General features: G+C 35.4%; 1 protein-coding gene across 1 annotated transcript in view; it reads right to left on the bottom strand.

The window, feature by feature from the left end:
• Positions 1–13830, bottom strand: part of NAV3 (neuron navigator 3) — a 756623-nt gene that overhangs the window by 86713 nt on the left and 656080 nt on the right. The window contains 2 exon segments of the mRNA XM_053716761.1: positions 1047–1168; positions 3532–3643. Coding sequence (XP_053572736.1) covers positions 1047–1168; positions 3532–3643 — 234 coding nt within the window.

Genomic DNA, 13830 nt, shown 5'->3' on the forward strand with positions numbered 1-13830 from the left:
TCATAGTAAGCTTCCTTTACCTGATTGGTGAAATAATGAGAGTTCACGAGGCTCATCCCCTAAGCTGTCCCAGGACAGACACACTAAAATGCTGCTTAGAAATCCTTTACAATGGGAGGTGGCTACTGAGGAACTTTTGAGGTAAAATATCTTTCTTTTTTACATAGAGATGTTCAGGAGATATTTTCTAGTCAGCTTTTTTGCCTTTGAAAGGTACAATCTGCAAGGGTAAAGATATGTACCCATGTTAAAGGGTACAGTGGGTGTACCTTTAAGGGTACTGCCCCAGTGACAAGCTGTTGTACCTCTAAAGGTACAATTATTGCACAATTTTTCTGACGGTGTAGGTGATTGACACAGTGTGCAAAATTACAATGAAGTGCTGAGTGCTAAACAAGGCGATGAGTGAAAAACAACAAAGCCTATGATTGGTTTTTAAACAGAGTTATCCAAAGTAGACCAATCATATAAAGAGTTACAATGATCTATCCTTGTAGATGTAGTTGTTTAATGAGGAAGGTGTCAGTGTTGGCAATCACCCCTTACCCAACAGATGTTGTGTGCATGCAGTAAAGAATAATTTGTAATTCAGTTTCAATGTGTGGGGAATGACTGAAAACATTTTGTAAAGAAACTGAAAAGTCAGGACAATGTAGCGGACAGAAGAACTTCAATCCTCATTCAGTATTCTGGCTGCTTCTAGGCCTACTATGCAATTTATTTCACTGCCATGTGCTTGACTGTAACAGTTTGCCAATAGCTTTAGACAGCATAAAGTCCAAGTTAATTATAAAAAATACAAGAAAAATTGCCTGTGCACTACATTATTGAGTCTGATGCCTGCAATGGAAATCAATACAATAAAAGGCCAAGTTCTGCAATATGTACAATAATGTACAGATATAACACACCATACTTTGAGTCTTGCATTTCTATGGTTCCATTGTCAAAGGTATAAAAGCTCAGCGTGACATTGTTCATGATTACTGCACAGTCAACAACATTGATTCCCCTTGTTTCTTTGTATCAAAAGCACAATGTCTTACCCAATTTTTCTTTTTCTTTTTCTTAGAATCTGCATCATTGCTGCTGCCAATACTTGAATGACTTGTGGCACTGTTAATACTTGAAACACTTTCTGAAGAATGCTGCCTCTTTATTCGCATATCTGAAGAAACATGAAATCTGTGAATAATCTGAGACTTTTTTTCACACAATACTTTATTTTTTTAACCTACTGGCGGTCAAAGATGGCTGCATCTAATTGCTACATATTGAGTTGCAGCCCTATCTGGCAGTAAATATGTTAATCAACAGTTATTTCACATACTCAGCCAATGTAAAAATCTTTGAACAGGTAATTGTAATCATCCACACTTAGCCCTCAATCCGTTTCTGAAAATGTAAAGCTATGCACAAAGCTTGCATATTTTAGCCTCCTGGTAATTGTAATGTCAAGGAGGACATAACTGATGACTCACTGCAGAGCAAATGAAATAACCGATGTTGACAATGTTCAGCTGACTGTAATAATGAGATATAGGAAAGTAAAAGCTGTATACACACAAACACAGAGGCATAGGTTTGGGTTAACTCTACATTTTATAAAGAAAGACTACTAAACAACATAAGGATGTTCCCTTAAAACTCCATAAATAAATATTACTACTGAAAAAATAGTTTTGTAGTTAAGATATCCAACTGTAGAAAATTCTCAAGACTAGGGTAAAAACTGGTAAACTACTAAACACAATTATCTGTAGCAGAGTATCCTCAAACAGGAAAAGACTGAGGGCCACACAACCCTTCATTGGGATCCATGTACAAAGCAGCGAAAGCTGCTCCGGAGCCTTTGTGGGGCAGGTTCGCATATGCGAGCCTGCTTCCCGCAATGTAAGAAGCAGAGGTCATTAGTCCGCTGCTTCCTACACCCTACGCCACCTCTTAGGTGGAGAAGCAAAATCACAGAGAGCATGCTCGCTCTCGGTGATTGACAGCCCCTTCAGTCGCGTGATTGGTCGCGTGATTGAAGGGGCGGGCATTACACACTCCGATGAGTGTGTAATGATACATACGGGCAAGCGGATCAATAGATCCGCTGCCCGTGTGTAGCGAAGGCGGGGCGGACATTACACACTCCGATGAGTGGTGTAATGATACATACGGGCAAGCGGATCAATAGATCCGCTGCCCGTGTGTAGCGAAGGCGGGCGGACAGCTTCGCGAGTTAAGAAGCTGTCCGCCCGCCATTTAGTACATGGCGCCCATTGTTGCTTTCAAGAAATAAAAGAAAACTACATTTGCTGAATTACAGGCGTTTCATTTAAAAGGGATATTCAACAGTATGTGATTGTAATATAAAATGTTTAATGTGTGTAGATATACTTTTGTTATCTATTTTGTTCCCTTTTCCTATAATTTAAACTGTCTGTTTTCTAATTCCACTGAGTTTCTATGAAGTAATGGGTGCCACCATATTTTGAACTTAAGTTGCCCCCCGATCTGTTTCCCTTTCTGAAGACAATTAGGAACAGATATAAAATAGGCAATAAGAGAGACTGTACAAGAAGGGATTCCACACATCTGTTTGCAAAACAGAGATAAATAGAAAACTAGTTCAAGGATGGCAGCGCCTATTACTTTATAGATACTTTAGTACATTATAAAAACTAAACCTTTACACTTATACCTTCAATATTTAAACAACTAATATAATTGTAAAAATACATCCACATATTATATTAAGGCTAATCTTTGCTTTGAATACATCATTAGGTCTATCAAGTATTTACTGTTTAAGATCCCTTTGATTTATTAATGAAAACCATAAACTATGTACAATCACTGTAATATGGTAACTAACACCAGAAGCCATGGCTTCCAGACACCAACAAACAAACATTAATAAAGGGTTATAAATGCCAAAAAAAAGGTAAATAGTAATTTGTGGAAATGAACTACCACATACAAATATAAGGCAGCATACAGCCCCAGTTTCATTAGTTCATTTATAAAAGAAAGACTGTACAAGGAGTTCCCTAGGGCTCAGAAGAACGTTGTAACCAGTTAGTGCGTGGTATATACAATGTCAGATTACCCATTCTATTTCTTCCCTATTAAAGTCAATCTAAATATGTCTTATATGAATAGGAAGAAACAGAAAGGATTCTGATATTAAGGGGAAGATTTTAAGTAGGAAGCTGAGATGCTCTGAAGAGTTCTGGTGAAGATTTTATCCATACCAAGAAGACACACATCAGTGTTAGATTTATAAATATAAGATAGATTACTCACAACATAGTACAGTATATACAGCTTGCCACTAATACAAATGACATTTTACTGACATTTGCTGTATTCCACTAATTGAGCACTGGATAATACTGGAATAGTTACATTTTCTCAAAAGAGATTTTTGGTGCAAAAAGTCTTGAGCTTTGTGCCAATAAATACACACTTAATTGAGAAAAGAAAAATGTTTTAAATAGAAACTTTAATCTGCTTAAGAGAGTCATTATTTTAGAGACATGCCTTTGTGATGGTGATCTGATCCATTGAGGGCCCCTTGAATAGCAGCTTGGGCTGCAGAATTTTGAGCTTTCAGCATTTCTATTGTTTCTCGAAGTTCGGTGAGTTCTGATTCCTGTAAAATATTAAATTACTGTTTATACAGTAGTATGTCAAGTAACAATAAATACATGATATACATCTACCCATAAAAAAAACAGAACAGCGAAATAAAAGGGAAATAATTTCTGACATAAAAATGATACATTTGTATAAAAAACGCCCCAGTAATTAAACACGTTAATATATCTTGCATGAAAATGTAAAATCTGTTTAAATTTATGCTGAAACTTGTTAGGAATGCATGTTTGTGCACAACTGATATAGAAGTGTTAATGCTATTGGATGATACAAAACACCATTAACAAGTATTGGAAAAGTAAAGACGTGCCTCAGAAAAACAAAATAATAAATTAATTTCTTTCATGATGGTGAGAGTCCATAAATCATCACATATGGTAATTCTCTTCCTAGTGGTCAGGAGGGGTGTGATGGCTAAGCGTATCTGCCCAGCTGTGACTATGGGAAGAGTGTGGGCATGAAGGGCTAATAGCAATCAGCCTCTTATTGCCTTACACCTTTACCTCTACAAGGACCTAAAGGGACACAGAATTAACCCCCAAATTCTGACCCAGATTTAATAGGCTGCAACCACCCACACTTTAGACATGGGTGTCTAGGGGAACCCAAATTACATTCTAGTAATATTCAAAAGAAAATGCTGCAGATTTACCAATACCACACACAACAGTTTGGCAACATGATTACAATCTTGTCTCTACAGAGGGTATGAATTCAGATACAGATCTAGTTTATTCTTATTTTAATAACAAAAGATAGATAAATGTTACACAGTACCAAATTATAAATAGAAGACATACAAAAAAAACAAAACAAATGCAAAAATACAGTTCTTGAAAAATAAATTGGGATGGTAAAACAACACAAACCTACTCTTTCACAAATATCTCTGATAAGTTTTCCGCAGGCTTGTTGGAACACCTTTTCAGATGTTGCCTGCACGTGGTCCCCCAGAAGTATGACTAATTTTTCTTTTACATTCCACTATATCTCCAGAATCTCCCTTTGTCTTGTTTAAAACCTCCATCTCCCTTGTTAATTACGACCACTCGTCCCTTCTTTGCAATTCCTTAACCCACAGAACCCAAGAGTTTCCAAGCACCAGTAGGAGAGGGGTTTTTAGGGTCAACGAAGGCTATAGCAAACACAGATGTTACAAAAAAAAAGAACATTTCAGATTAACCCTGGAAATGATGAGAGACCACACCCCCTCAGCTGTGTGTCTATTCCAGATATAAACTACTCCTCAAGAGTGTATCATGACAAGGGGAATTTGCACAAGTAATGTACTCTTAACCATTTAAAGAAAAGTTGTTATGCTTTTTATGAACATCCATTTTGTAAACTGTACTACATTTGCAATATCCTTCTACAAAGTAAAAATGTCTTCCCTATCCTTTAAACTAACATGTTTATCACAATGCACACTGATTCCAAGACTGCTTTGCTCACTGGTAAAATGAGCAAAGCCAGAAATCCTGTTCAACGCGATTATGAGCCAGTTATCTATTGCATTATTGTTAGAACATTAAGCTTCAGAATTCCATTGAGTTTTAAAATACAAATCTAACATGTGCAGCAATATATTTAACAAATTATACTCAAATAAAATGAATAAACTTTGTAATAGAAAAGCTAATTTGCTTCAACTATATTTAGAGATTTTCCTAATACAACTTGAATCAAGCTGGGACTGCACTACAGGTTAACATTTAATTAAAAACAATTTATCACCTTTGGATTAGAAAACAATTTAATAAGTATTCAATGTGTTTAAGGTGGATTTGGATTATACAGAATGTGTCTTTAGTGATGAAAGAAGAAAAAGAAAATCTTTATACATTGAAGCAGAGGTAAAAATGACATTGGAATATAAATTGTTTATGTGTGTTTCCATTTTTTGTAATCACATTAAGATTATAGTATACGTTCGTTAATCCCTTAGGACTAGATTACGAGGGGAGTGCAATTTATTGCTTCTGTTAGAATGTAAACTACGCTAGGCAGAGGCTTTTTGTGCGTGTTGGGTTCCGTTCGTATTGACAAGTTGAATGTAAAAAGTTTGCGTGTGAGCAAAAACCCATCATGAATTCTGAATATTTCACATTCCAAAGTTCTTGACATAGAAGAATATGTTCTATGTATTATCAAATAAATATTTCTAACACACACACACACACACATATATATATATATATATATATATATATATATATATATATATATATAAATATATACATACATACACACATATATATATGTATATACTGTATATATAATGTTTTATATAATAAAAATAAAAGGTTCTTTAAGTAGATAAATAGAAAAAAATCTAAGAAGGACAATATAGGTACATTGAAATGTGTGGAGGGTAGCATGGTTAACAGTGTCAGAGAGAAGGCTGAGGTACTAAACCAGTTTTTTTTCTTCAGTATACACAAGAGAGAAACCAATGGACGATACTTTGGAACAAACTAGAACATGCCAGCCCATACCATTAACTGGGTTATGTATAGAGGATATCAGGAAAAAACTGGATAATATTAAGGTAAATAAAACTCCAGGCCCAGATGGAATACATCCAAAAAAACACATACAAAATACACCTCTACTCTTAGTTTTTCAAGACTCATTATTCTCAGGCATGGTTCCCCAGGAATTGGCAAAAAGCTGATGTGGTGCCACTCTTAAAATATGCAAGCAGGATGATCCAGGAAGCTATAGACCAGTTAGTCTGACATAAATAGTGGGGGAGATATTTGAGGGAAGATATTTGAAGGGATTATAAAAGGTTTTATATTGATGAGCACATTCGTGTAAAAAAAATTATGAGTTCAAATCCAGCATGGTTACTTTTATGAGAATAGATTTATGTCAAACTAATCTAATTAGATTCTATGAGGAGGAAGTAAAAATATAGATAAAGGGGATTCAGTTGATGTGATATACTAAGATTTTGCAAAGGCATTTGATACAGTGCCACATGAGAGATTAATGCACACAATTTAGGGACTAGGAATAGCTGAAAATGTTAGCTCATGGATAAATAACTGGATAAAAGATAGGGAACAAAGAGTAGTAGTGAATGGATCATACTCAGATTGGAAAAGGTTAATCAGTGAATCCCCAAGGGATCACGTACCTGGGCTCTGTTATTTTAAATATTTCTATTAAATGACTTGGAGCAAGGATTAAATAGCAACATCTCTATTTTTGCAGATGATATTAGTTTAAAGGGCCATTATACACTCATTTTCTCTTTTGCATAAATGGTTTTGTAGATTATCTATTTATAAAGCCATAAAAGTGTTTTTATTTAAAAAACAAATTATAGTTTTGCTTATTTTTAATAACATTGCTCTGATTTTCAGACTCCTTACCAAGCCCCAATGTTTTATATGAATACCATTAGCTACCTTCTACAGCTTGCTCCCTGTTTGTGTAAAGAGGGTCTTTTCATATGCAAAAGAAGGGGGGGGGGATGTCTTATTTCCCACTTGCAGTGGGCTTTCCAGCTACCTTTTCAACAGAGTTAAACTGAAAAGCTTCTAAGTACGTTTTTAAAACAGTTTTATACTGGATTTTTATATCAGTATCTGTGCATCTTATATCTTTATAGTAGTGTCTATTACATGCAGTTATATAAAATGAGTGTATACAGTCCCCTTTAAGTAAGGTCATTAGGTCAGAGCAGGATGAACTTTCTTTATAAAGGATGCAAGGTTCTACATTTTGGAAGTAAAATAAGCAGGCAACATATTATCTTAAATGGGATCATGACTTAGCCAAACAGAGGAGGAAAGGGATTTGGGAATAGTAATAGATAACCAAGCTAAAGATTGGTGCACAATGCAGGGCAGCGGCTACAAAAGGCTAATAAGATACTAGCATGTTTTTAAAAGAGGCATTGATTCAAGGGAGGAAAGCATAATTCTGTCACTATATAAATCCCTGGTAAAACCTCAACTTGAGTATGGAGTGCAGTTCTGGGGACCGATTGCAAAAAAAGATATTGCAGAACTAGAAAAAGTTCAGAGAAGGGCCACAAAGCTAATAAGGGGAATGGAGAATTTAAGATATGAGAAGAGACTAGCCAAACTGGGTCTGTTTTATTTAGAAAAAAGGCACTGAGAGGTGACATGATACTTTATATACATATATTCAAGGCCCATATACAGAGATGGCAGAAGCTCTGTTTACGCCAAGAAAGATGTTTCTGACCTGAGGGTCAAAATTTAAAGTTGGAGGAAAGGAGATTTAGGCCTCCAGTTATCAAGCCGTCAGACCTCAAATACGCTGGAATTCCGCAGTGTATTTGTGGCGAGGCTGATTCTGCCTAAATAAAAAAGCCCTACAGACCGGCAAATAGTAGAATTTTGTTGACGTAAGCTACGATCCGCCGGACTCAGTCCGACACAGATCGATTCTTACGTCACTCCAGATGTTTCCGAACGCATTTCGGCAACATCTGACTATTTTTGGATTTAATCAAATGACTAGCAGGTACGCTCGGCACTTTTCCGGCCCAGCGTACCCTGGTTTTCAATCCGCCGCCCTGGAGGCGGCGGATCCCATAGGAATCAATGGGAGTCTGGACCATAGCGATAGTTCATGTTCGCTGCTGCCCCCAACATCCAATTGATTCCTATGGGAGCTGTCTACACCTAACACCCCTAACATGTACCCCGAGTCTAAACCACCCCTAATCTGCCCCCCTACACCGCCGCCACCTATATTAAACATTGTTAACCCCTAAAACCGCCGCACCCGGAGCCCCCACCCCGCCACTCTAATAAACTTATTAACCCCTAAACCGCCGCTCTCGGACCCCGCCGCAACTATAATAAATATGTTAACCCCTAATCCGCCCGCTCCCGGACCCCGCCATCACCTACATAATACCTATTAACCCCTATCCTGCCCCCCTACATTATACCGCCGCCACCTATAATAAATTTATTAACCCCTATCCTGCTGATCCCATACCCCCGCCGCAACTAAATAAATTGTTTAACCCCTCCCCGGTCCCCCCGCCCGCCATCTATATAAACTTATTAACCCCTAATCTGCCCCCCCCCATACCGCCGCCAATCTATATTAACTAATTAACCCCCCTTAAAACCTAAGTCTAACACTAAACCCTAACCTACCCCCCCTAACTTAAATATTATTTTAATAAATCTAAATAACAATTACTCTTATTAACTAAATTAATCCTATTTAAAACTAAATACTTTACCTGTAAAAATAAACCCCTAAGATAGCTACAATATAACTAATAATTATATTGTAGCTATTTTAGGATTATTTTACAGGCAAATTTAAATTTATTTTAACCTAGGTACAATAGCTATTAAATAGTTATTAACTATTTAATAACTACCTAGATAAAATAAAGACAAATTTCACCTGTAAAATAAAAACTTACCTAAGTTACAATTACACCTAACACTACACTATCATTAAATACATTATTCCTATTTAAATACTAAATACTTTACCTGCAAAATAAACCCCTAAGATAGCTACAATGTAATTAATAATTACATTGTAGCTATTTTAGGATTTATATTTATTTTTACAGGCAACTTTGTATTTATTTTAACTAGGTACAATAGTTATTAAATAGTTATTAACTATTTATTAACCACCTAGCTAAAATAAATACAAAATTACCTGTAAAATAAATCCTAACCTAAGTTACAATTAACCTAGCACTACACTATCATTAAATAAATTAAATTAATTAACTACAAGTAGCTACAATTAAATACAATTAAAATAAAACTAACTAAAGTACAAAAACAAACACTAAATTACAGAAAATAAAAAAAGATTAAATGAATTTTAAACTAATTACACCTAATCCTAAGCCCCCTAATAAAATAGGTGGCGGGGGGGGGTCCGGGGGGGAGCGGCGGTTTAGGGATTAACATATTTATTATAGTTGCGGCGGGGTCCGGGAGTGGTGGTTTAGGGGTTAATAAGTGACGGTGGGCTCCGGGAGCAGCAGTTTAGGGGTTAATAAGTTTATTAGAGTGGCGGTGGGCTCCGGGAGCAGCAGTTTAGGGGGTAATAACTTTATTTAGTTGCGTGGGGCGCCGGTATAGGGGGTAGAACAGTATAGTATAGTGTGAGTGCTTAGTGACAGGGGTATCAATAAAGCTGTAGAAAAGCCGAAGAGCAGCGAGATCGGATGAGTGATAACTATCACAGTCCACTGCTCATCGCCCGTACTTGGTGCGTAGCTTTTTGACAGCTTTTTTGATAACTTTGGCGAGCATATTCAGGTCCGCGGGCGGCGATGTGAGGCGAGCTTTAGGCGAGCGTTTTGGGGGCCGGCGAAGGCAGGTACGTACGGAGCTTAATCTCCTGCAACGGAAACATTTTTTCACTGTAAGAGCAATACAATTGTGGAACTCATTAGGAGGTAGTCAATGCCAATACCCTAGATACATTTAAAAATTGTTTGGATACATTTCTGTCTAGAAACAAAATTCACGGATATGATTGCTAGTATTAAATGGGTCACCTTTTAGTGGGATTATTTAAGTTTAACTGGAGCCTTTTGTAAGTATTTTAGATTTGTAGACGTTGAACTCGATAGACTTCGGTCTTTTTTCAACCTCATCTACGATGTTACTATATAAATATTAATAGTGAATAAAAATAATTTTTCATGGTTTCAGGTATTTTAATGCAAAGTGCTCCAATGTAAATATATATATATATATATATATATATATATATATATATATATATATATATATATATATATATATATATATATAGATGTGTATACATACTGTATGTATCTATGGCTTTGTGTTTTACTGTATATTTACTGTACATATTTCACATCCAATGTTCTTCACTAACAGGATAATGTGATTTTTTATTGTAAATACTTATTTTTTATGTATCCCTATACCTGTTGTATTTCTATTCCTATAGATATATAGGTATAGATATGTATTTTACATGAACAGTATCAGATATATATAGAAATATATATTTAATAATAAAAAGTACATTATTTTCTATGTAAAGAACATAGGAATGTAAAATATGTGTAACGTACATCGGGGTTCGCAATTTAGAACTAACGTGGTCGAGTTAGCACACATGAAAAATTTCTGTCTTCAATGTACGCTATTGAAATATTAGATTTAAAATATTTTTTAAAAATTCATAAATATTATTTAAAACTATTATACATACTACTAGTCGATAAGCCTGCCCAGAGGGCAGTCTAATTATTTTTTATAAAATAAATAGATGTAGAAACAACCTATTTTGTAACTCTTCTTTTATATAAATATTTAAGCTACAGGTGTAGTAATACTATAATTATAATGGACTACTGTCTTAAATATATCAAAAATATTTTCTTATATAATAAACTACAGATATAGCACACTCTATTTGGGACAAACTACTGTCCTAAATAAATACAAAATGTATTCTCTTTAAATTATATCTACTTTAAGTATATTTCTTTATAGACAACATTTTTAGTAAAACAAGCATCACTTCCAGTTATTAATATCCCTTGTTCTTTTCTGTCTATGACCTTAACTTTTTACATCTGCAGAGCTTTTTACCCTTGAAAAAGCTACATATAACTGTCCATGGCTAAAAACTGTCTCTGGCAAATAGATGCCAACTTTTTCTAAAGTTTGTCCCTGAGCTTTGTTAATGGTTATAGCGAATGCTAATTTAACTGGGAATTGTCTTCTTCTTAATACAAAAGGAAGTTCAGTATTGCTTGGGGCTAAATCTATTCGGGGAATGAAAAATTTTTGCCCTTCAGCTGTACCTGTTAATACTTGTGCAATAATTAAATTTTCACGCAATGCTTTCACAACTAATCTGGTGCCATTGCAAAGACCTCTTTTGGTGTTAAGATTACACAAAAGCATAATAATACTACCTTTTTTAAGATTGAGTTTATGAACTGGCATTCCAGAAGATGCCAATTCATTTAAAAACTCAACTGGGTATTTTGTTATCCTTATCTTCCTATGATTCATCATCAATGTAATCTGTACTTAAGTAAGTAGAGGTTTCACCTTCTAATAAACTCAATACTTCCTCATTGATTTTATCAACATCACTATTTTTTGGACATAAAATGGCCATTTTTGAAAACTTAAAAGCATCAGAATCTTTGAACTCTTCACCAAAAATCTCCTTTACAATGGAGTCTTTGCATATCATTTGGGATGGAATTTCAAAGATGTCTTCATGCAAACCATAATAATTTGTCAGTAGTCCATCTCCAAGCTTTAAAAGCCAGAGCTAAACTCTGGATCAACAGATCTGACATTATTAGTCAGCTTCAAAAGTTTGAATTTATGCCAGAGTGGATTAAATTTTATACTGGCTTCAACTATAGCTGCTCTACTTCCGTGTGCAACAACAGGAAGAGTTTGACTAAAATCCCCTCCGAGCAGAATAGTTTTGCCTCCAAAAGGTTTGTTGTTGTTCATCAACTCTTGAAGCAGTTTGTCAACACATCTAAGTGCATCACTGGAAGACATGGTTGATTCATCCCAAATAATTATGTTTGCACTACGGATCAAGTATGCATCATTAGAGGTTTGCCTCATGGAAGATGTTGAAGTATCCACCAGAGGAACTAACAACTTGAACTGTGTTAATGGTAAGTTCGTCCACCTTCCAGCAAATTTGCCGCAATACCTGAAACAACTGGTAATGCTACCTCACTATTCCCTCTAATTGTCCTCAACAGAGTCTTGTGCAGGTACGTTTTTCCACTACCACCTGGACCATCAAGGAAATAACACCTTTGTGGTAAACTATCATTTTCTGATGCAGCAATTATTTCTTCAAAACTTTCTCTTTGAAGGTCACTAAAGATGCCTTCATTTGAACTCCAGTATAACTTTCAAAAGAAGCATCATAGAGATCTCTTGGATTTTCAGGTAAATTGTTTGGAGGATTTGGTAAACCAAAATCTTGACAATTTTTTCCATGAACAATTAATATATCCTGGATATCTCTTAGAGCATAATTTAAACAATTGTGACACTCTGATGTGTGACCTGAATGTCTTGAAAAGTCTTCAAAAAAAATTATTTTTCATCTGGTGGAGATGCTAAAGCACAAATATGAGAAAAAAGCTCTCTAAGCAGTCGAGGCATCATTTCACTTGCAGCTTCATGAAGAGTTAAATCCCATGATTAATCATCTTCAAAAAGACAAAGATTTTGAGCTGCTTCTTTAAAGGTGTGAAATTGAACACCATCAACTGTACGAATATCTTCAAAAGAAGTTGCTCCTTTAACAAGAAGTAAAAGCAAGCGTAAACAAAATCTCTCAACATCTGAAATTAAACTTACAGAGTACATACGACCAATAGTGTTATTTGCTTGATCTTGTACTCTTTTTTCCATGTTGTTGTCTTTTGATGGAAAACAAAATGCTGAGGTATATCGGTGTAAAGAAATGCATGAGCTGACAAGTCTTCTTTGTTTAATTTAAACCAAGCAGTCAAAGTTGTGTCTTTATAATGTGTTCTTTCTACTGCAGTTTCAATATTGTCTTCAGTAAAATATTTGTATATTTTTTGTAGAAGAGCTGATTATCTTGGGGCAATGCCCTGCAAAAAGCCCTTTTAAGGGCTACTGGTAGTTTATTCTTAGAGTAGGGGGTGTTTTTATTTTGGAGGGTCTTTTTTATTTTCATAGGGATTAGGTTTAATTTTGTTAAATTTGATTTTTTATTTTCTGTAATGTTAGCCTTTTTTTTATTTTTTGTAAACTTAGTTTCTTTCATGTAATTGGCAAGAGTCCATGAGCTAGTGACGTATGGGATATACAATCCTACCAGGAGGGGCAAAGTTTCCCAAACCTCAAAATGCCTACAAATACACCCCTCACCACACCCACAATTCAGTTTTACAAATTTTGCCTCCTATAGAGGTGGTGAAGTAAAGTTTGTGCTAAGATTTCTACGTTGATATGCGCTTCTCAGCATTTTGAAGTCTGATTCCTCTCAGAGTACAGCAAATGTCAGAGGTATGTGAAGGGAGTATCACCTATTGAATGCAATGGTTTTCCTCATGGGAGATCTATTTCATAGGTTCTCTGTTATCAGTCGTAGAGATTCATTTCCTACCTCCCTTTTCAGATCGACGATATACTCTCATGTACCATT

Source organism: Bombina bombina, chromosome 6, assembly GCF_027579735.1.
Source record: "Bombina bombina isolate aBomBom1 chromosome 6, aBomBom1.pri, whole genome shotgun sequence".
NCBI classification, from domain to species: Eukaryota; Metazoa; Chordata; class Amphibia; order Anura; family Bombinatoridae; genus Bombina; species Bombina bombina.